Consider the following 22,805-nt stretch of genomic DNA (forward strand, 5'->3'; position numbering starts at 1 on the left):
CACGGACGGAGGGGGCGGGGACGAGGCAGAGCAACCGGATACAGGTGAGTATCCCGGGTTCTCATCTTGTTTTGCCCTCCCACCCCATTCCACGCGCGACTTTGTCGTTTACCCGATTAATGGGCTCTCTATTATGACGCCTACAGGGATTATTTCCGCCGCGCAATTTGCATATTGTGATGGGGCAGGGCTTAAGTGTGTTATTAACGAGCACGCGTAGACACGAAATGTCGCCCGCAATGTGTGAAGACTCGCGCGGAGCAGTATGCTACGCCTGGGCCTGGCTTTTCGGGCCGGTACGTGTAAGTTCGACTGGGCCATTGGCTTTATGGTGCTTCAGACGACTTAGTTTACGCAGAAATTGTGTGTACTTAGAGTAGTGCTTAGAATAGTGCTTAATAATACTTGTTGGCTTAGCCTGTCTTCGGTGTAGCAACAGCCTGCAAATGGTAAGTAGTCTTAAGACTGCTAAGCACGCAAAGTGAGTTGTCGAGCCGTGCAAAGCCACGCAAAGCCGCATAAGACAGATGAAGCAACATGTAGTTTTCCTGATGTAGCCTACTAGGACGATTTCTCGGGGGCGGAGGGTGGTCATCGCGGCGGCAAGGGACAGAGTTTGGACAGAGTCCAGACAGCAACGCAGGCTTGACAGGGCTTGACGTGGCAACGGGAGGTTTAGGGCAGGCTTCCACCGGAGTTTGCCACCGGTCGGCGGTAAGTACTTACTTGCGCGCGGCGCGCGCACGCTAAGCCCGCTTGCCCTCACTCACCACTCGCCTCGGGTCTCGTCAACGAGCTCTCAAGATCTCATGGACGGACGCTCGACTCTCACGCCGACACTCCTCGACCTCTGCCCCTCTCGCGCCCGGTCGACGGATGCCCGTGGGAATCGCGTCTGAGCGTGTCGAGTGCGCTCGATTCTCGCGTCGACCTTGACACCTCCCTACGCGGACGTCCACTGCTTGCAGCAGACCACGAGGTAATGCACGGTTCCCGCGCATCTCGCAGTTGCCTGGCCCCCGCTGACGCCTCAGGCCTCAGACAACGACTGCCGTGTACTCGTCCAGACTCCGGGCCACTAACGATGCGACTCGCGAGGAGAAGACGCACGCCCGCGCACTGCACTGTGACCAGTCCGTCCGCGTCGTCACGCCGCTATAACACGGCCAAGCCCAGGCACGTTCGTGCTCCGAGCTCGAGGCGGGCGCGGGAGCCTGAGGGTCGACACAGATAGTCCACCGCGAAAGGACGTGCACCAAGTCCATGTAGTATAGTACTATACCATTGTATCTGGGTAGCGTCAATACATGATTTTGCCATTGAATAAGGTTGAGCACGAGAATTGGGGTGGAAGTCTAGACGAGACTTAGAAAGGTAAGGTATTTTAGACAATAATTAGACTGGCCAGACACGTTTAGAGGGTTAGGGCCTGTCAGACAAATCACAGCTTTGCTGATGTACAGCCCGCTCGTCGACTTCGTCTACATCTCGCTCCCGAACGGGCAGCACGGCAAGTGGGCGATCAAGGCGCTCGAGAAGTGCAAGCACGTCCTCCTCGAGAAGGCCTTCACCGCTAACGATGCGGAGGCGCGGCGCGTCATCGAGACCGCGCAGCGCACGTAATGGAGGCGTTCCACTGGCAGTGCCATCCCGCCGCACACGCGTTCAAGGACGTCGTGTCAAAAGTGTGTCTGCCCTCCCTTTGCTCTCCCTTATGCTCACCGGCCCGCAGCACGGCAAGGTCCTGCGGACACATGCGATCATGACCTCGCCCGTCTGCTCGATCCCCGCGTCGGACATCCGCTGGCAGTTCGACCTCGCGGGCGGCGCGCTGATGGACGTGATGTACGTCCTCTTGAGCACGCGCTTCGCGCTCGACGCGGGTGCCCCCTTGTGCGTCAAGTCCGCGCACACGCGGCCGTCGCCATGGGATGAGCGTGTCGACGTCGGAGGCGATGGACACGACGCTCGTGTACCGTGAGGGCTCCGCGGAGAGCGCAGAGGGTGAGTACGATGTCGAGGCGACAGTGTATGCGGACATGCGCCGCGCGAATGTCGCCGGGCTCGTTCCGCGCGTGTGGGAGCTCCCTACGATCGATGTCGAGACGGAGCGTGCAGTCGTGACGCTCTATAACTTCACGATGCCCCACCACGTACGTGCCCCGCTCGTCTGAGAGAGGGTCCCGGGTCCCGGCGCTGACGGCTACTATGGCACTAACAGCTGTACTACTACATCGCAACAAAGGACAAGGCGACGGGCGAGACGCAGTACGAGAAGCACTACAAGTACTCCGGGAAGACGGGCGCGCACGGTGCTCGGAGGAGTACCGGAGCACGTACTGCTGGCAGCTCGAGGTCTTCGTCGACAGGCTCCGCGGGCGCGAGTCTGCGCACTGTCACGAACCAGAGCTCAATCGACCAGGTGCGCATTTTCTAGCCTGTGTTTCTGCGGACGATGGGGTACTGACAATTGTGGTGACTGTAGATGAAGTTGATCGATATGGTGTATTAGGTGGCAGGGCTGCCTCTGCAGCCCGCTGTCCTGAGCCAAAAGTGTTTGGCTCAGGACATGCACAGAGAATAGCCTAGACTCAAGCCCCAAGGATCCTGAATCAGCGAGAGCCCCAGTTTCTAGGAGACGCAGCCACATGGACCCCGATTACCAAGCACTCTAGGTTCGCACCCCAAACTCAAGGACTGACTCATGCTGTACAAATGGCTGACTCATACGGTGCAATGACTGACTCATGCTGTACAAATGACTGACTCACACGGTGCAACGGCTGACTCATGCTGTCCAATGGCTGACTCATGCTGGTTGACGGATGACTCACACTGTGTCATGGCTGACTCATGCTGTGAAACAGATGACTCATGCTGTGAAATGGATGACTCATGCTGTGAAATGGATGACTCAAGCTGTGCAGATGGATGACTCAGGCTATGTATCCTTGGATGACTCAGGCTGTGTATTGGATGACTAAGGGTTTGTCAGCTCATGTAATTAGTATTAGATCAGCCTGTTCCCCATGTATATAAGGACTCACGGCGCAGGGAGCAAAAAAGCAAGTACGTAGGAGAGCAATCCCCCCGGCAACTCGTGCCCCCTTATTGCCCACCTCACTGAGTAGTTCGCAAGCTGCTCCCTAGCCAAGCAATTTAGTATCGGTAGCCCAAAGTCAACGTGTGACTGTAAGCTTCTGCTAAGTGCTACACTAGTGCTCTTGTTTGGGTAAGCTGTGATCCATAACCAGCAACTTCATTCTCATCTAGCCACGCTCGTCTCTCAAGTCCAAGATCAGCCTCACGTCAAGAATACTCGCCACGCTCGCCTATTGTCCCAAGATCATTTGAGCAGTCAACCTGCTTGTAGTAAGTACTAACTGTGCCTACTGATCTATCTTTGCAGAACACTATAGTATCTCTTGTGTGTTTCCCCTCCACAACGAACAACTGTGATAGCCCGGTATTACTGCCATACCCGGTGAACCGCAGCAGAAACCATTTCTGACCTGACACCACAATGAGGGATGTGGTCAAGCAGTGAGGGTGTCAATTCTGAGAGTAGGATGTAAAGTACATGTACTGTACGATGAGTTGTCTAGTTGCAGCTCGACGTGGTTGCGTTGACCGGGGCAAAGCCATTTTGTGAAAGCAGCACCGCAATTGCGCTGCACCGCCGTCTAGTATGCGGCTGGGACCTTTGCACTGTTTGCAGTATGACTGGTGAGTCCGTGTGTTTGTGTAATCTCATGATGGCGGACTCTGTCTTATGCTGAATGGTATGTAGACACACCGCGAGCGTATGCGGGCTGCACAGCTGATACGCGCAAGCGGTCAATCTAGACGGCGGCGAGACTCGGGTAGGGAGAGCCTCATTGGTGGAGAGGAGCGGCAGGTCAACACGACGGGCCTGAAGCCGGACGTCGACAAGGTGTTTGCGCTGACGGACTGCTGTTGCTCGCGGTCCTGCAGATGGACTGCAGGCCATCACTTGTCGCCACCTCAGAGCATCTTGAAGCCGGCGGGTGTATTATGCGCTTCTGTCTTGTACAATAGTAGCATACTCGGAGCGGCAAATGCAATGTATTGACTACTAGTACTAAAGAACTTCCGGTAGGACAAGCCAGCTTTTATACGGCTTTAAGCTTGACCTGTGGAATGGAATCAAAAAAACGCAGGTGATTGTGAAAAGCGGAAATGCTCCCAGTGACTCGAATCATCAAGAGAAAGCAGTGAACTTGAAATCACCTCGAGACATATGCATTTACTAGTACGCAACATATTACACACGAATCGGACTGTGTTTCCGGAAGATGGCCAATTAGAGCAAAGCCAAGATCATGAGTGGTCCACATGCTTTAGAAGTGCGATATATTACACGGCGAGTCTGTTGACCGAACATAGCAGGTAGAAGACACAAAGATCAACTTGTTTGAAGTTTCGCAACTTCATGACATGTGGCACCGGCTATATTTCTTTCATTAGTCACTAGATACATGGATGTGCGAGGGCCAAGGGGCCAAGAACGTAAGATAAAGCTAGAACCTAGCTGCCTAGGGGATCTACTGACTTGGACTACAGCAGTCAATGTGACTGCATCAGGAAAAACCTTCCCTATGAATATCCTGCAATATCCCATCGTGTTCGGTAAAAGCAGATTCTATCGTACATTCCCTTAATTGTTGCCCAAAGCGAAATTACCTGGACCCACCCCTACCCAATATGAATGACAGGTAAAACTTAGGTAAAATGGCGAATCCCAGATCATTTGCTAGCCTTCTCGTAGGTTTCCGACAATGGGTATCATCTCGGTTTGCTCGTTCACTCGAATTATAAGCAACATTAGATCAATTGTTCTGTATAGTAATCAATCATAGATAACAAAAGCCATGACTACGGTCAGTGTTCGGTTCACTAGGAATGCGGCGAGAATTACGTCTGAATGCTATGCAGTATAATAGGAATGCTGTGAAAGACCATTAGAGGCGAGAGCCAGTACGCTAAACAGTCCATGTATGTAGAGCCAGCGTGAGTGTCAGACGGAGTTCTTGTACTAGATATGGAAGTCTGTGTTCTACTCCGAGTCGTCATCGGGTATGTTATCCCAGTTCATGCTTGTGCTGCCGCCGTGTGTACCCGAATGCAGAGCATGACCCGTTCTGGATGCGGAGATCAGGCTGATGGTAAACTAGCAAAAAACATGAGGGCATACGTTACGGCTTTGAATATATCGTGCATGACGCGATGATAGCGCTTCGGCTTCTGCTGGCGGAAATCAGCGAGTCGCACCATGTGCTCTCGGTACGCGGGTGCGCTAGCAGCTCCGAACTCAAGTGCCTTGCCAAGACGAAGGCTATGTTCGTGTATGACAGACTCGACCTGACAGAGACGTAGGTGATTAGCACTCGAACAGAAGGCACCAACTGAACTTACAGCTGTCATGGCAAGGGAGACCAATTCTCGGGGTACCTCGTACTCTGATGGTTTGCTTGCCAACGAAGACGGGCAGAGCACGACGCTCTGCAGCCCGATTCCGAGATACACCGCATTAGTAAAGAATCCGGAGCGTATGACCGACTTGATCATCTCGCTTTCATAAGGTGCGCGCCCATCAAAACCCCCCTTCAATCCACGCATAACGCTTGTCATTCCATGCAAATCAACATGCAGTTCATACTCACTGTTGGAGTCCACGGATATATGTAGTTCATCTCCTTGAGGAGCTCCATCTTGTCGGGCACTGCGGGAACGTTGCCGGACTTGATCGTGAGCTTGAACTCGTGTTCAACAACGAAAGCGATTGCTTTTCGAATGCCCGTCCGAGCCATGGACACTCGACGAGCAACCTGCCGATGCAAGCGTTAGCAAGTAGGACGATATGAGTGTGACAATGCTGACATCCGTCATAAGCGGTCTAGTGTAGTCTTCAAACGACCCATCTTCCAGGCGGTGAGCGATGTCCCCCTCACCGCCGTACCCGAGCGTGTCTGCCGATTGGACAAGGGCATCGTATGCGATACGATCAAGGCCAATCTTGTCCATTGGCGTGACCATGGTGTTGAGGGCGTCGATGGTGATGTCGAGCTCGCGGTCCTCTGCTCGGCCAAATACCATCATCTGCTCACCAAGGGTGTAGGCGTGGGACATGACTTGCTGGACCTCTCCGTCTTGAGCTTTCTTCCCCATCTTTGTGCTCTTCGGGAGCTTGATAACCGTGATATTCGACCGTGGCAGCCATTTGATATTGTCGTGCATCTTGCTGCTGACGGAGGCCGAGCCCGAGTGGTGAGTCTGCGCCTGCTTCTTTGTCTTCTTTGTCTTCGCAGTGCCCTGAGTGGCACGGCGAATTTCAGGCATCTGACGACGCGTTGATCAGTATTCGTGTAAGACAGAATTGTTACGAACCTCAGACTTCAACTTGTCTTGCTGCTTCTGTGTTAGCTGAACGTGTAACTTCGGGTCAGATATGTCGTGCAACTTGACCGCGCGGTAACGTTTGCGCACCTGCCGTTGCCCACGCGAGACGACCTCCGGGATCTCATCTTCATCGAGATCGTCCGCGTCACCGCCGATTGCAGGATCCGAGCTGTAGGCGACTGGTTCATCATACACCCGGTCGTAATCAGAGTGAGCGGCTTGCGCCTCATCTTCATCGACGTCTGCTCCGTGCATGAGGAAGTCGTCATCAGTCGCCGGTGGCTCCGAGTTGTAGTAGGACACGACACTCGACGAGCGTGAGCTCTTCGAGCGGAAGCGGGGAGGTCGAGGGCTCGGCACATCGTCCGCCGAGTCGGGCGCTTCGCGCGCGGTCGTCGACCGAGAGTTGCCTGTACAGATGTTGCAGCAGTTAGACATCAATGGATGAGGGAGTGCTACTCACTGGACCCCGTGATAGTTACACGCTGCGGTAAGGTGAGATCAGCGATGCAAGGGACAACTAATGTATCGTACCTCTGCTTCAAAGTCGACGCATTGTTCGCGCGACTCGGCCTCCTCATCACCCTCAAGCTCGCCCTCCTGCTCGTACTCGGCTTCATCATGATCCACAACCTCACCATCGTCATCCAGTCCGTCCTCAATGCCGCGAGTTGCAGCGGCACTGGGTTGCAATTGACTTCGGGTCGCCTGGGATGATCGAGAAGTGCGGGGTCGTGGCGGTGGCGGCGGTGGCGAGGGCGAGTCAGAGTCCGACGCGTCGTTGATCACTGCAGCTCTGGGAGGTCTCTCTGGGCGTGGTTTCATCCCAGTGGTAATGATATGGTTAGAGACAGGTAAGACTTACTGTTCGATGGCGCGTTCTCATTGAAGTTTGCAGGCCGCAAGTTGCCGACCTTCGCCTTCTTCTGCTGTGGTCGTCGCTCTATCTCACTGTTGGTACTCTTCAAGCGCGGCGCCGCCGTTTTTTCACTGGCAAGATCCTTCGCGCTCTTCACGCTTGCTGAGTCTGCTCTCTTGCGCTTCTCTTGAACCTTGACGCGACTTTGGATCTCGTCGGTGTTTCCTGCAGTGAGTAAGTCAGATTCATTATCAAAATGCACAACATTGAATACTTGCCCCGAAACTCCAGGTTACTCCCACCAACCTTCTCCACCTTCTTCCGTGGCTGCGGCTGAGTTGCCTTCCCCCCATTTGTGCTGCCGGCTCTCTTCTTCGGCACCATACTAGCCCACGCTGTAGGATGAAGTGCAAGCCGAACCTACGGGTGAGTCCCAATCATCCTACACAAATATTTGTGGAGACGTTACCCTTTGGAGCGGCCTGAGAGGCTAGACGAGTGGGACGTTGTGAAGTGCCTACTAGTACATAGATGTGAGTATAGTACTACTGCAGCCAACACTCTTACTTACACTGTTCATCGTCAGCCTCGTCGATCTGAGTGTCGTCGGGTTGATTCCGGCCCTCAGTGTCAACTAGGTCGACCCTTGATTGCTGACCTATGCGACTACGAGTGACGTTCCGAACTGATGACATTGCACAGCGTTCTGTTGTGGTGTAGCAGGTGTAAGATTGTGTCGAGAACGACAGCCGGGGCGTTGGTCAAGATAGATGGTCAGTAGAGACGACTATGCAGTCAACACCGCTGCAAGGAACACTCACATATGTGCTAGGAACGAAGGAGAGATACAAAAAGGCAGGGGAAGGAACAGTTATTGTTGCGTGAGTGGTCCCGAAACGATATATGCAGGTTGGAGTACTGAGGTGCAAAGGATTGTTGAAGGATTGTTTCCAGGGAGTTGGGACGGGCAAGTGAGAGTTGCGCTGGCACATGCGCGTGACAAGGCGGGTTCTGCGAATGTGTGTAACTCGGCAAGGGGCGACCTTCGCTTGTGAATCTGACGCCGTACGTCTTGCTTGTCGACCTCAATCTACAGACTCTGACGCTTATCCGCCATAACCCACCACTATCCCATCACTTGCACTCTCTCTGTTAGCCGTCTACCTGACTCGGAGTTGCAACCCTTCGACGTCTACTGTTGTATACAATAGTGAGTTCACTCTTGTGTTCTCCTGCGCAACGAACCGTTAACAAACGTCATCTAGTCCGAGTCTTCTTGTATAATCAATCTTTCTACATCGCTATGGAATTCCATTGCAACGGCTGCACCCGTCGCTTCAACGAACACGGCGCATACATCCAGCATCTCCGAACCAGCCCATATGCCGCCTGTCAGCTCGCACGTACACAACATGAAGAGGCTTCGAGACGGCCGTCTCGTCGAGCCAGCCACAGACGCGCTGCGCGTCGTTCTCGCTCAAGAAGCCAGCCCCCTTCAGAAACTCCCTCAGCTTCGCAGGGTGGCGCTTCGCCGCCCGAAGACGACGCTATGGAGGGTCAGGTCCCCTTTGAAGGTGATTTCTTCGGTGCCGCAGACGAGTATGCCCAGGGAGACCTCCCCTTCGATGGGGACGCTGAAGAACCGGCTGATCTCGCTGATCAGACCGATGACTTGGGCCCGGTGGAAGTGTCGAGCGATGTTGAGTCGTCTGACGATGAAGCAATTGGACGTGATCTTGTCCAGCCTGGTGATGAGGTCGAGCGTGATGGACGTCGGCTTCCTCGCTCAACGTCACCCAGGCCACTTGCTCCGAGTTCAACGCTGGACGCCGAGCGCGACTCGGAGCAGGTTGCACCACAACCTCTTGCTGCCGAAGCACCCACCGTTTCGTCAGAAGGGCCCAACACCGCACCAGGCGGAGTGAACGCTGATGCCCATGAACAAATCCGCCGGGCACCTGCATATATTGTCTCGTTTGGAGGACAAGCAGGTGCCCCTGTCCCGCCTGAGTCTATTTCTGGACAGTCCGAAGCGAAGTCGGCGGGTTACACAAGCTACGCAGAGGTGGTCGACCCAGAGGCGAAGAATCCTTACGCCCCGTTTGCATCCCGGATGGACTGGGAACTAGCACGCTGGGCAAAGCTACGTGGTTCCGGGTCAACGGCATTCTCGGAGCTACTCGCCATACCAGAGGTATGCCTAAACATTTCTCAATACAATTGCATCGTCTTGATCTATCTCCTGTAGGTCCGAGAGCGGCTCGGCATATCTTACAAGAACACGGATGAATTGAACAAGATAATTGATGACAAGCTGCCGACACGACGCCCCATGTTCCACCGCTTTGAAGTGACAATCGGTGGGGAGCGGTTCGACATGTTCAACCGCGATGTTATAGAGTGTGCGCGTGCCCTCTGGGGTGACGCAGAGCATGCACCAGTCTTGTGCATTGTCCCGGAGCGCCACTATGCCGACGCTGATAATACTGTGCGTCTCTATCATGATTTCAATACAGGCGAATGGTGGTGGGCGACGCAGGTACGTTGTAGTCTCATGGTATGAATCATCCAGGGTCTCTGAGTTCCTATAACAGAAAATGCTCGAGAAGAAGAGACCGGGCGCGACGGTCATGCCGATCATTATCTTGTCCGACAAAACTCAACTCACGCAGTTCCGGAACAAAACGGCATACCCAGTCTATATGACGATAGGTAACCTACCAAAGGAAATCCGCCGCAAGCCGTCGCACCGTGGGCAAATCCTACTAGCCTACCTACCAGCGAGCCGGTTGCAACATATCACGAATAAGGCTGCTCGCCGCCGGACACTAGCGAACGTATTTCACGCTTGCCTTTCCGAAATTTTGAAGCCTCTGCAGCAGGCCGGCGTCGATGGTGTCGAGATGATGAGTGGTGATGGCGCAACGCGCCGCTGCCATCCTATTCTGGCGGTGTACGTCGGGGACTACCCGGAGCAGGTCCTCGTGACGGCGACGTACACCGGGGATTGTCCTATCTGTGAATGCCCGCATGATGAGCTAGGGACGTATCCTTGCACGTCGGCCTTCCGTAATGTCGATGAGGTCCTCGACGCCCTTGATCTCTTCGGTACGGCAGACTACAATCGTGCTTGCGAGGCTGCCGGCGTCAAGCCTATCCAACACCCTTTTTGGGAACATCTCCCGTACCTCGACATCTTCCAGTCGATCACCCCTGATGTTTTACACCAATTACATCAGGGCGTAATCAAGCACGTTCTCGCATGGATCACCAACATTGTTGGCAAAGACGAGGTCGATGCGCGTGTCAAGCGACTCCCTCCGAACCACTCCATCCATAACTTCCATAAGGGGATCACTGGCTTGTCGCGCGTCACGGGTGCCGAGCACAAACAAATATCCCGGTTCATCCTTGGGCTCCTAATCGACCTCCCGTTACCTCGAGGGGACTCTTCGGAATTGATCGACGCCACGAAAGCTCTGCTCGACTTCCTCTACATGTCGCAGTATTCAGTTCACTCGGACACGACTCTGCAGGCGCTCGAAGGCTCACTTGCCGAGTTCCATGCCAAGAAGGACGTCTTCATCCGACTCGGTGCAAGGAGTAACTTCCTCATACCGAAGTTACACATGCTTACCCATTATGTCCGAGCGATCAGGTACTACGGGACAACAGACAACTACAATACAGAATCAACAGAGCGCCTGCATATCGACTTCGCGAAGGAGGCTTATCGCGCGACGAACCGCAAGGACGAATTCCCGCAAATGACAAAATGGCTTGAACGTCGCGAGAAAGTGCTCCAGCATGCTGACTACGTTGGATGGCGCCTGCTGCGCGCAGAGAGTGGTCGTGATGATCTGATCGCCTCGCGTCAAGGGGTACGCTGGCGGCCGCCTGACTTGGCATGTACCCTCAATCACCTGATGACGAAACATCCAAGCCGCAAGGCTGTACCCATCACTGAGCTCGTAGCTCCAGATGGTTACGATGCTACACACCTCATGCCCGCACTTGCTCGTTTTCTCATAGAGCACAACAATCCAGGTATTTCGCGAAACGAGGTGGAAGCTCAAGCCGCGTACGTCCGGTTTCCCTTCGCTACGCTACCGGTCTTTCACAAGGCAAAGTTCCGTAACCTGGAGTACCATGGCAAGGAGACCTTAGACTCGATACACGCTCGACCAAGGAAGCTCGGAGGTAACAGTGATATCCTTATACCCTCCCGTTTCGACACTGCCCTTGTGCAAGTGCGACACATCGAACCCGCCGCCGAAGGTCAGACCACCCCTCGTATTGGCCTGTCAGGTATGCACGCACCCTACTTGTATGATCGCTCCAACATTGCGTGACTGATGGTATCACTACAGACATGCGTATAGGCCGTGTCCACGCGATCTTCTCAATTCCACAGAAGTTCCATAACCAACTGATCCCGTCGATGCCGAACATCCGATGCCCACGTCACCTCGTATATGTGGATTGGTTCTCCAAGTTTGCGCGCTCTCCTGACAGCCACTACCAGATGTACAAGGTAACTACGTTGACAGGGGGTGAAAGAATTGGATCTGTGGTACCTCTTGCGCTCCTTGAACGCAGCGTCCACCTTCATCCGAAATGGGGTGGTCCTGTACCAGCACATTGGACGAGCGAGAATGTGCTAGACGAGTGTACGACATTCTACTTAAATCCGTACAAGAACCCGCACGACTTCTACAACCTGTATTAGTACCAGTATAATCTACTTTTTCACGCAATTCTGTGATGGGTGTCCACGACATTGTTAAAAAAGCGGTTTAGTAGGAAATTCTGAGTGATCATCCCGTAATTCTCTACCGGATCTCTCTGACCCGGAGAATGACATGCAAATGCAAGAGATTGCAGAGTTTCTGAACATTTTCACAAATATCAGCCTGTACATGGCAATTCACGGGGGAGGGTTTTCCTGATGCCTGCGCGCAGTGGTACGCGCGCAGCCACAGCCACAAGCGCCGGCGCGGCGGCGCGGTGGCACAGTGGCGCGCGAGTGCGATGTCTTTATTCAACTCGTGGCGGAAGAGCGACTTCCCCAGGATGTTTCCGTGCGCAAAACGCGTGTTTTATGTGTTCTGAATGTACCTAGAAAATCTTGGCCGCTAAAATTCGAAGCTGAGTGCCGGAGGCGGGCTAAGGCCACGCACTCACATGTCACACTCGGTGACAAACGGTCACTTGATCACACTCGCGTCACACTGCGCGCGCATTTCGTGCAGGCCGACTTTCGTGAGCATACATTTCGTGTACCCTTCCGAGTTTCGTGATCATCCAAAGTTTTCGTGAGTGGTTCCAAATATTTCGTGAATACACATTTCGTGCATTTATTATACTTTTCGTAGGTACTATTACATTTCGTGCGATCCGATTATTTCCACAAACGGGCCGCCATAATAACATGCCTGCGTGAGTCCTGTGTGGTTCCTGCTGAACCAATACTGATAAACCTTGCATATCTGAGATCTATAGCTGCCGTACTGGTGCATTCAATGCTTCCCCTTTGCTACAACATACAATTTCGTCGGCGAGTATGTACTATGAAGGTATCATATAATGATACAAATGGTTCATGCATTGCCTAGTCCCATCGCACATCCATTCAGATCCAACCTCTAGCCTTGAAGTCCTCGACCATGTCCTTCGTGCTCTCTTCGATGGAGCGGTACTTGATCCCCAACAACTTGGCTGCCTTCGATGTATCATATTGGACCATGTGTGTTGCCTTCGCGGGATCGTAGGTCTCGTCTCCGGGCGAAACGGTGGGGTAGAACCTCTGTGCGGAACTGACTGTGATTCGACGGCCATCAGTCATGCACTCAGCAAGGTGCATCGGAATGTCTATGACGTACTGAAGTCCTGCCATTTAAAGGCCCCCTGCGAGACGATGATCCGCTCACCGCCTGCTTCCTGCTTCTTAATCGCGAGGACATGCGCCTCAGCCAGATCGCGGACGTCGATCCAGCATGCTCTACACACTGAGACATCATGATCACAGACCAATAGGGTTCATTACGGCATTGTCCTTCAGTTGAACGTTGAACATCGCTTACCCAGTTGACGACAGCTGTTCTTTGGTCTTCGAGCCCTTGAACACGGTGTGGAACCAGTCGTACATGCTCTCGTTCAGCGTCTCGGGGGCGCCGACTTCATGAATGGCAGGACCGAAGACGTATGGCGGGTTCACCACGGCAAGGTCCCAGCCCAGCTTCCCTTTGTTCTTCTCCACGAACTCCCAAGCCGCCCTCTCCGCAAGCGTCTTGCTCGCGCGGTACTTCATAGGGTTCGGTGCCTTCGCGCCCTCCTCGCGGACGAGCTGGATCGCTCCGTCGTTCCAGTCTGCCTCGGTGTAGGTGCGCGGCGTGCTCTGCACAACGATGACGGCGGCGACGGAGGAGGTTATGACGACGCGTTTAACGTTCTTGCCGTGCGCGAGCGCGGACTCGAGAATGCGAGTCGTGCCCTGCACGGCGGGGACGATGAGCTCATCCGGGTCGTTCGCCTTGAAGTGGAATGGCGAGGCGGTATGCTCGATTGCATCGACGTCCTTGACGTATTCGTCGAAGGCTCCTAGCTGTACGGATCATACGCATGAGTGCGTATTGGTCGGACTCAGAGGCAAGCGGCGCGTGCCAGGGGAATCTTGCGCGTAAAGAATATCATACCTTGGTGATATCCTCGACGATGACTACCTCGAACTTGTCGCCGTAGTGGGAGAACACATCGCGGAGGTGCTTTGCCTTGCTCTCTGAGCGCACAGTGCCGCGGACAACGTAGCCCTGGTCGAGCAGCTGCTTCACTACCCACATCGCGATGAATCCATTCGCCCCTGTCACGAGCACCTTTCCTTGCTGAACTGCAACCATGGCTTCAGATTATCTATTGTGATTCCGATTATATGCAGAGAATTCAGGCAGCAGTGTGAGGGGAATGAGGAGTTTAGGACTCTCCTGTCACATTGTCCGTATCTTTGATACCACCTCGCGATCGACCAGCCAGTTACGCCATCCTGCTTGGCATGTCAGCCGCGTGCATTGCGTAACAATGCTCGGGGACGTGGGTGGAGAGGGGTGGAGGCCCTCCTCCTCTTCGTTGGTGATCACGATAAGAGTGGAATGTGGCACAGATACGGTTGTTTCGTTGAAGCGCGATCGTAGACAGAAGCGTGTTTCACTCATGATCTTGGGCCGAATGAAATGTGTTCTCATGAATATCTTGCTTTGACCTGACACGTATATTATGTCACTGAGTGAACATCTCAACCGGGAGATACAGTTTGTCTCGTTCCACACGGCAACCTTGTGAACGAGAAGCGTCCATCGTGGCGAGACCATTCGATTGCTTCCAGTATGAGTTACAATGATGAGCAGCATTTCGCGGTCGAAGATGCCTGCATATAATCACTACTTACCATCGTGGTGAGCCGCGACACCCCGGTCCATCTACAACTTGAACTCCGACTCGTTATGCACACAATCAGACATAGTTCGTCAATATCCAATGGCAGCTTTTCCATGATTTCATCCTCCAGTATGGGGATGATAATGCTACAACGCATTCACGCACACTGCGAATTCGAACTGGCAAACAAGCCTATAATGTACGCACAGTTTAAAGCCATCCCCTCGCCTTGAAGTCCCCGACGATGTCGGAGGTGGTCTCCTGGATGCTACGGTACTTGAGCCCAAGCAACTTGACACTCTTCGAGGCGTCAAACATCAACATGTGCACGGCCTTCGCGGGATCGTAGGACTGATCGCCAGGTGGCGCGGAGGCATCCACCGTGCGCGCGGCATTGACTACCAATTGTCGAATCAGCATACTCATCATACTTGAGCAGGCCATCACATACTCCAGTCTTGCCACTTGTAAGGACCAGATGCGATGATAATTCGGTTGCCACCGGCTTCTTCTTGCTCGATAGCGAGGGCGTGGGCATCCGCGAGGTCGCGAACATCGACCCAAGCCATGCTACATTACCACTTCAATCCAACCGCCAAATGCAGAAGCGCACGTGTACGTACCCCAACGTCCCGAGCTGTTTCGGGTCTTGCGATCCCCGGAACACACTGTGGAACCAATTGTGCATACTCTCGTTCAGCGCCTCCGGCGCGCCCACCTCATGTATCGCCGGGCCAAACACCATCGGTGGGTTGAGCACGACCAGGTCCCAGCCAATGCTCCCCCTGTTCTTCTCGACGAAGTCCCAGGCCGCCCGTTCCGCGAGTGTCTTGCTCGCGCGGTACTTGCCTGCCTGGCTCGCGCCCGCACCCTTCTCGCGCACCTCCACGACGGACGCATCATTCCAGTCCTCCTCCGTGAACACACGCGGCGTAGACTGCACCTGCAGCACGGCCGCGACACTCGAGGTGACCACGACACGCTTGACGGAGCTCCCATGCGCCAGAATGGACTCGAGTACTCGCGTGGTGCCGTGCAGCGCGGGTACAATTAGCTCGTCGGGGTCGCCCGCCTTGAAGTGGTACGGCGAGGCAGTGTGCTCGACGGCATCCATGTCCTTGACGGCCTCGTCGAATGCCCCGACCTAGTGCGCATTAGCGTGCTTGCCGATTGTCTGCAAATACTGAAGATTATACCTTGGTGATATCGGGCACAATCACCATCTCGAACTTCTCGCCGAAAGGTTTGAAAAGCTGGCGGATATGCTTCGCCTTCGCCTCAGAGCGCACAGTCCCGCGAACAGTGTAGCCCCGCTCGAGTAGTACCCGAGCGACCCATAGACCGATGTAGCCATTGACACCGGTGACAAGTACTCTGCCTGCGGCGACTGCTGGCATCGTGGCTTGATGATAGTATGCGAGGAGGAAGATGAGTGTTAGTATGGGACTGCACGGGAGCCTATAAACCACCACAGGTGGTCTGAGTTTTCGAAGGGAATCACCGAATGGGTGCGATGTCGAGCTCTCTCGCGGCACTACATGTCGATCGCCTGACCGATGCGGCCTCCAACGGAGCGGCACGTACCCTCGTGGTTCCCTTCGATATGGGTAGTGAGTTGACTCAGCTCATACATCATATCCCCCCAAGTCGAAAGATTGTATCGCGATCCGACCCATGGCCGTCCGTCGCTCCGTCGCCTTCTCACACTCAGACTTTAGAAGCTCAAACAAAGTGGATTAGTCGATACAGTGGTGCGGGCGCGACCCGCGTCGTATTTTGAGCGTGCGACGATACATAGCATGACAGCAGCGTGCGTACAGATGGCGTCTAGTCGAAGAGACCGAAACCCTGTGATCCAACGGTAAGTCGTTGTACCGCTGCCAGAATCACGGAGCCATACCATGTCATCGTCCGATTCGTCCTCTTCCTCCTTCTTTGCCGGCTCGTCGGCAGCGGCAGCGGCGGGAGCAGCATCGGCAGCAGGGGCAACAGCAGCGGCAGCGGCAGCGAACGCCTCCGGGTTGGCGAGGATCTCCTTGATCTGTGGGAGACGGGTCAGTCGAGCATTTCGAAAAAATCCAATATGATCAAAACGGGTCCATCAGAGAACAGAAATCATTTTGATCAGCATACGTCCTTTAGACGCTCAGCATTTTCAGTGTAAATAGTAATACGCATCCTTAGACCAAAGAGATCAAGCTTTCGACATGACATACCTTCTCGGAGCCCTCGAAAGTGTAGTCGGTGGCAATGGAAACAGCGATCAGATTCTTGTACGAGTTGACCAGCGAATGCGTGACGGACACAAGGGTCGGGTAGTGGAGAGCAAGCGAAATGGCAGCAATGGTCGTGACACCAGACGCGAAGCGCTTGAGGAGCTCATCCTCAGAGACATCGAGAACTTCGGGAGCGAAGATGTTGCCCTGGTCGAAGATCTGAACGACTGTCATACCGTAGGTGAACGGCGAGATGTTCAACATGTTGAGCAGCGTCGCCTCGGACGGGCCGACACGGGTACCAGCAGTGACGACCTGGACGTCGGACACGATTTCAATCGTACCACGAGCGATCTTGGTCGGGATACCGAGAGCCTGGAAGAAGGAGGTCTTGCCCGGCTCCATACCAGTGTTACCACCGGGAATGATGACGTCCTTGGGGGCGAGGGCACCAGCACGGGCGGGCGCCGCAACCTTGTTGGCCGTGATGATGTCACGGATCTCCTTGAGGTCGCCTGAGGTGAAGACGAAACCAATGTTGCCCTTGACGTGGGGGAGCAGACGCTCGAACTGGGGGAACTCCGCGAGGATGGAGCGGAGGGCACGGCGGACCATAGTGTTCTTGCCCATCACGACAATACCCTTGCCACGGAGCGCGACACGGATCTGGTGCATCTGGTTCGAACCGACGTTGTCGACATTGACCACAAAGATTGAGGCTGCATGACAAGGTTCACGGGAGAGCGGTAAGGCCGGAGCAAACGGACGTACGGTACTTGGCGACCAAGTCCTTCAGCTTGGTGAAGTAGAGCTCCTTCTGCGCGCGAGTGGCACCCATGGTTATTGCTTTCGCTATATACTAATGTGAATCAGATGGCCCTCGGACGCCAGGGTACGACTCACGGAAGTGATGGACTTGATGTGTAGTACAGTCGTGGGGATCAGTGCCTCCCAATGACCTCTGCCTGTAACTCTGTGTCAGCTCTGAACGTCTACATCCGACAACGACGAACCTGCGTGCCAAAGGAATTTAAAGGCGACTGGTCGTGGACGTTGAGAACACTGCGCTCGACATCGCGTACGTTGTTGTGGCGGAGGGTGGCTACAGTTCTTCGATTAGAGTTTGATCCGCCTTCGGTAATCGCCGATTACTATTATCGGTCACCGTGCTCCCTGTCTGCTGCTCCCTGTTCTTTACCAAAAGTAATGGTTCTGCTCACTGTAATATCTGGAAACTACATAGTTGAACTCGAACATTGCGAGTGAGAACTGGACCTAAATGGACACAGGAAGATCAATCTGCGTGGTGGTAGCCATATTTGGCAACTCCTGAATTCTTACCGGATGTCCGGCGAGTTTCTACACGTGACCGAGTCCTCGACTCTAGTTCGCGGTGTAAGAACTTGTTTCCTTCAAGCGGCAGCTAGCACACTCTGAGTGCCTCCTTGCTTCCTCAGTGTCGTCCTGTCGCTAGTGTCTTGCAAGCTGCGAGCAAGGCCATCGCGAGGTTTGATCTGCTGACAGCGTCGGCCCCCTTCGCGTTTGACACGTCGCTAGGTGCCCGAGACGCGCATCACAGCAAGACGAGCAGCTCAAGTGCTGCGATGGAATGTGGCGATGGTATTGGCGAACCGTCCGAGACGCGGGCGGCATCGCTAGAGCTGCTATAGGGCTCAGGTGAGCCTTGCAGTATTGTTGCAGGATGGATGTAGACTTATGCTTCGCAGTATTGGTAGAGACTTGCGACTTTTCCTCGGCCATGACACAAGACGTCGTGTCAATGAGTCCGCAAAGGCAGTCTCGGTCATAGGGCGCTCAGCCCATCGAGATGCATCGAGCGCTGCAAGTTCGCCTTGCGAACAGGGGGCGAAGACATCGCCTTCCGCGCAGTCCGACGCGCTCGGTACAAACTCTGTACATATACAAGTACCTGCTCCAGGCACTCATGTCGTGCAGGTAGCACGCCGCCATGTGAACCCTGGGGTAAACAGGCTCTCCTCGATCTTCCATCAACACTCTGAGGCCGTCGTGATCGCTACGGCGGTATCACTAGGTCCTGCTACATCTCGAGCACAAGGGCGCTCCCCGGTCCGCGGTACCTCGACCACTGCTCTCCCTTTGGACACCATTGCTCTCCCTTTGGACAGGTTGCGGCTGCTGCTTTCTGCAAACATCATTGAACCTGATGCTTGTCGTGTCTCCGCTGTTAAACTATGCTCCTTGTATAATTCCTTTCACGCGCAAAGACGCGTGGGCTCTCTGCGCTCAGACGAATACAGCGGTCTCATCAGGCTCTATGGATCGCTCTCCCTTTCAACATTCAAGCAACCCTACCGTTCCGTGTACGGACACCGTCTCACAGGGCACATGACGGCGGATGCCTATCGCTCGCACTGGGTCATGGTCGATCGCGTTGCCAAGGACAAACTCCGACACCAGCACTCGTTGAGTCTGTCTGATCATTATTGGCTCATGCGCATGGATATCGAGGCGTTGAAGACGCGTGTCGCTGGTGTCGACAGTGCTCGTGAGTGCATCAAACTCAGTTCCTCACCGTCCATTCATCATCTTCTTAGTGCCCGATACCGACTTGATGCGGAGGATCGAGGCCAACTACGCACAGTTGCGCCAGCACCCGTCAGCCAACGTCCATGTTCCGTACCTACAAGCCATATTCTCGAGCCCTGTCGCTTTGCACGTCCAACTTGCGGTCAAGAGGCTCTGGGAGCTTCTCGCGTGGTATCAAGACTGCCCGCCCGCGTTGCTTCGCCTTGTCTGGCGAATCGCCCTTCAGCCGCCCGCTCCTGTGCGAGAAGACCTCAAGTTGGCAATCCTGGACGCTACATGGCATAGGTTGCTGGATTCCTCTCACGAGCAAGCTGGCGGGAAACCTACAGCACAGTCCGATCGATCTGAGATGACGCTTGTGTCCGTCTCTGGTCCCCAGACAGCGCATCTTCGCGAACCGACGAATAGCATTGACCTCGTACCTTTCCTGCAGAATGCTCTGTTCGTCCGACCCAACACGCAAGCGTGCTCCACGTCGAAACACGGCATGTCATCTTGGGCACTCTCCGTCGCACGGACGGTCTTCACTCCCGATCACCTAGACGAAAACTCCTTGGAACACCGCTGGAACTGCTTCCTCCTCCTCGCAGTGGCTAGTAGCCCGGGTCGCAACGGCGGTGCGAGCATCACGAACAGCTACGCCAGGTGGGGCGCAGTCGTTGATTGGCAGACGATCTGCGCGTTGGCGTCCCTACACAATGCCATCAAGTCCGATGAGCAACCCCTCGACGTGTCGTTCTCCGACGCCATGGTGCAGAGTCTTGGCAAGGTACTCGGTGGGTTGTGGTATCATTGGTCGTCCCTCCCTGGGCTGGACCACGCTGCGCGACCGCGCGTGGCTACCCGGGCTATATGCGCGTCGTTCATGCACTTAGCGGGTCGCTTCAAGAACCGCCGCGTCGTCGAGGATTGTCGTCAGCTCAGCGCTGCTTCACGCCTCTGGGAAGAAGAATCGGGCGACGCAGCCACGTCTCCGAGCTTGCGTTCCCTGGCTCAGGAGCAGCTCGTGGCGCTCTTGCTAACAGGTTCTCATCCCGAAATGGCGACGTCGGTAACCCTGCAATGCCTCCAGGAGGAGCGCGTGCTTACCGACGTCTACAACGCTGTCATCGGGATGTTCGCGTCGGAGGACGTCATGCTTGCATCGGATCTCCGGGACATAGCGCAGCGTGTCGGTATCCCATCGTCCACCGACACTTCAGTCGAATTGGCCCTTCAACTCGCGAAGCAGAGCGACATCGCACGAGCCAAGGGGTTTCTGTCCGACGCGGCACTCTCATTCGATCAGCGTCTTCGAGTCCTGCATGAAATCTTAGCGCAGCTGATCCAGCGGGGCCATCGGTTCCGCTGTGCTCGCTTTACCCCGGACGTAGTCGATGCAATGCTCAGCCACTTGTCCTCTCCCTGTCCCCCTCCGGCGATGCGCTCTGTCCTGGAGACAGTCTTGCTGTATATGCCACGCTTTCAGAACTCCAAGGCGGCTGTGACGCTTGTGGAAGCGGTGCTCAAGACCGACAAATCGTACTTTTCGCGGACCTTCCCCGATCTGTTCATTCGCAGTTTACTCAGGCACAGGCAGTTCAGGCACGCGAAGCGAACACACGAACTTGCACGGGGGCTACGCGTCCGTGGCACGCCTTCGTCGGAGTGGTTGGCGTCTCAGCTCTCCAATCACGGCTCATCAACTTTGGCTAAGAAGATTGCAAAGTCCTCTCGCACCAAACCAGGCGTACCCGACGTGGCGAGGGTAGTCAAATTCAAGGAGGCTCGTCCTTCTCGATCCCTAGTGTACAAACTCCCCAGTCTTCTTCGAAGGCGACGATTGCGGGATAGCCCTTCTATACATCGTGCTCTGGAGGTCCTCGTTCGCGCTGGACGGATACGTGCCGTCAAGCAGTTATACAGCGAGCTCCACGAGAGTCAGAGCCCGAACGCAAGAATCGCGATCGGTAACAGCATCCTGCACCAGAGTATGCAGCACCCCACTCGTTCACAGGTCGGTCGCGGGGTGAAGACTCTGAGGACGCTCACTGAGCTGGTCGATCAGTATGGTTTCGTGCCGGACCGCGTCACAGTTAACGTCCTCGTCAAGGCGTATATGGAGTGGACAGCAGGGTTTACGAACGAAGACCTCCGCGCGCTGTTCGACCACTTCGTGCGGATCGGTTATCCCACCGGAGGTGGGGCACTGTCTGGGGTGCCCTTTGGGACCGCGGAGGGACCGCCCCCGGTCTACCTCCCGGCACCCAAGTCGCCTCTCTCGTTCCGCAAGCACGCGCGGCCGCTATATAAAATGTTCGTCAAGGCGTTCTACCGGAGAAGCGATGTGAGTGCTGCGAGGACCGTGGTGAAGATCTTGAAGGCGGCCGAGGCTGAGTCGGAGGATTTGCTTGATCGCTGGAGACGGAGCCGAGCGTGGAAGGAACGGAAGGCGACAGGCGATTCGACGTCGTCTAAGGGTGTGTCCAGGTAGTTGGTGTTTAAAGCTGGGGCAATTCATATATGTCTCTGAGGCCTTGGGTATGCTGACATCGCCTGCCGTGCGTTGAGCCTGAAATTGTTTGTGGTGTAGTCAGAGACGTAAGCTTTGAGCTGAAATATGTCGATGGTAGGCTTCACGCTGCAGCATGTATAGTGCATGCGACCACATACAATACACTATTCATGCAGTCATTCATCCTGTATCCAGTAAGTGCTTCAAGTCGACCTATTCGGATTCCTATTCATCTGCTGACTATGCATATCGCAGTGGGACAGTATGCAAGACGTGAGTGCGCAGCGTGCGCATATGCGTGCTTGCGATGAAGGGGTACAGCCTACAGGTGTTTCATCAGTCGTGTACGGATTATTATCATCGTCTTGATGTCATGCAACTTACTCATGAGTTGATGCAATCAGCCCCGATGCTACTTATGCATGTCTTCAACATATGAACAGGCAATGCCATAATACCCTCCTGCGCCGGAAAAAGTAGTCTTCGAAGAGAGACCAACGCTGAGCAGAGAGCCACTGCAGTCTGCGCATTTTCTCGGAAGCAGTTTCTCGGTCTCTTGGCGACGTCAATCGTAAGCAGTATCGTTGGGTTTCGTCAGAACAGTCCCGTCGTTGACGAATGGTACCTCATAGGTGGTTGTTATGCACTGATACGAGGTCGATATTGACAGTGCACGGCAAACAAATGCGGATGCACTGTCCCCGACTAAGTTGGTTGGCCTCCTGATTTGACATATTTATGGAGCCCACGGCTCGCCCTGGGCAGCCCTGGGCTCGCCAGCCGTAATAAGTGATGTGATCTACTCAATATCTCTGCG

At 54.6% G+C, this 22,805-nt stretch overlaps 7 protein-coding genes across 7 annotated transcripts; 3 read left to right on the forward strand and 4 right to left on the reverse strand.

The window, feature by feature from the left end:
• Positions 1–1,455: 1,455 nt before the first annotated feature.
• C8Q71DRAFT_722705 (uncharacterized protein) lies at positions 1,456–2,512 on the forward strand (the record flags this gene model as incomplete). Its single annotated transcript, XM_047921541.1, has 5 exons — positions 1,456–1,619; positions 1,687–1,893; positions 1,937–2,153; positions 2,222–2,422; positions 2,486–2,512. The coding sequence occupies 5 exons, from the start codon at positions 1,456–1,458 to the stop codon at positions 2,510–2,512; spliced, it is 816 nt and encodes a 271-aa protein (XP_047780480.1).
• Positions 2,513–5,077: 2,565 nt separating this feature from the next.
• C8Q71DRAFT_856503 (uncharacterized protein) lies at positions 5,078–7,974 on the reverse strand (the record flags this gene model as incomplete). Its single annotated transcript, XM_047927307.1, has 12 exons — positions 5,078–5,162; positions 5,216–5,382; positions 5,437–5,625; positions 5,685–5,849; positions 5,902–6,360; positions 6,409–6,830; positions 6,884–6,905; positions 6,955–7,229; positions 7,286–7,504; positions 7,582–7,674; positions 7,749–7,796; positions 7,851–7,974. The coding sequence occupies 12 exons, from the start codon at positions 7,972–7,974 to the stop codon at positions 5,078–5,080; spliced, it is 2,268 nt and encodes a 755-aa protein (XP_047780481.1).
• A 1,343-nt stretch (positions 7,975–9,317) lies between these two features.
• C8Q71DRAFT_896764 (uncharacterized protein) lies at positions 9,318–12,008 on the forward strand (the record flags this gene model as incomplete). Its single annotated transcript, XM_047928749.1, has 5 exons — positions 9,318–9,473; positions 9,528–9,818; positions 9,874–10,873; positions 10,931–11,572; positions 11,650–12,008. Coding segments are annotated over 5 exons (2,448 nt in total), but the record flags the coding sequence as incomplete, so codon positions are not given.
• Positions 12,009–12,480: 472 nt separating this feature from the next.
• On the reverse strand, positions 12,481–14,483 carry C8Q71DRAFT_807520 (NAD(P)-binding protein). The gene is made up of 4 exons (XM_047926012.1): positions 13,975–14,483; positions 13,363–13,883; positions 13,162–13,280; positions 12,481–13,099 (listed from the first exon to the last, which is right to left on the reverse strand). The coding sequence occupies exons 1-4, from the start codon at positions 14,173–14,175 to the stop codon at positions 12,912–12,914; spliced, it is 1,029 nt and encodes a 342-aa protein (XP_047780483.1). The 5' UTR covers positions 14,176–14,483; the 3' UTR covers positions 12,481–12,911.
• A 140-nt stretch (positions 14,484–14,623) lies between these two features.
• On the reverse strand, positions 14,624–16,474 carry C8Q71DRAFT_906351 (NAD(P)-binding protein). The gene is made up of 5 exons (XM_047928920.1): positions 15,907–16,474; positions 15,334–15,854; positions 15,162–15,280; positions 14,721–15,108; positions 14,624–14,650 (listed from the first exon to the last, which is right to left on the reverse strand). The coding sequence occupies exons 1-4, from the start codon at positions 16,105–16,107 to the stop codon at positions 14,921–14,923; spliced, it is 1,029 nt and encodes a 342-aa protein (XP_047780484.1). The 5' UTR covers positions 16,108–16,474; the 3' UTR covers positions 14,624–14,650; positions 14,721–14,920.
• C8Q71DRAFT_751886 (60S acidic ribosomal protein P0) lies at positions 16,424–17,985 on the reverse strand. Its single transcript, XM_047923341.1, has 6 exons — positions 17,940–17,985; positions 17,830–17,891; positions 17,698–17,778; positions 16,927–17,645; positions 16,611–16,751; positions 16,424–16,558 (listed from the first exon to the last, which is right to left on the reverse strand). The coding sequence occupies exons 3-6, from the start codon at positions 17,762–17,764 to the stop codon at positions 16,538–16,540; spliced, it is 948 nt and encodes a 315-aa protein (XP_047780485.1). The 5' UTR covers positions 17,765–17,778; positions 17,830–17,891; positions 17,940–17,985; the 3' UTR covers positions 16,424–16,537.
• Positions 17,986–19,293: 1,308 nt separating this feature from the next.
• C8Q71DRAFT_856508 (uncharacterized protein) lies at positions 19,294–21,967 on the forward strand (the record flags this gene model as incomplete). The annotated part of the gene is made up of 2 exons (XM_047927308.1): positions 19,294–19,453; positions 19,503–21,967. The coding sequence occupies 2 exons, from the start codon at positions 19,294–19,296 to the stop codon at positions 21,965–21,967; spliced, it is 2,625 nt and encodes an 874-aa protein (XP_047780486.1).
• Between the last annotated feature and the right edge of the window lie 838 nt (positions 21,968–22,805).

The sequence above is a fragment of the Rhodofomes roseus genome, assembly GCF_022264815.1.
Source record: "Rhodofomes roseus strain CIRM-BRFM 1785 chromosome Unknown C8Q71scaffold_7, whole genome shotgun sequence".
NCBI lineage: Eukaryota > Fungi > Basidiomycota > Agaricomycetes > Polyporales > Fomitopsidaceae > Rhodofomes > Rhodofomes roseus.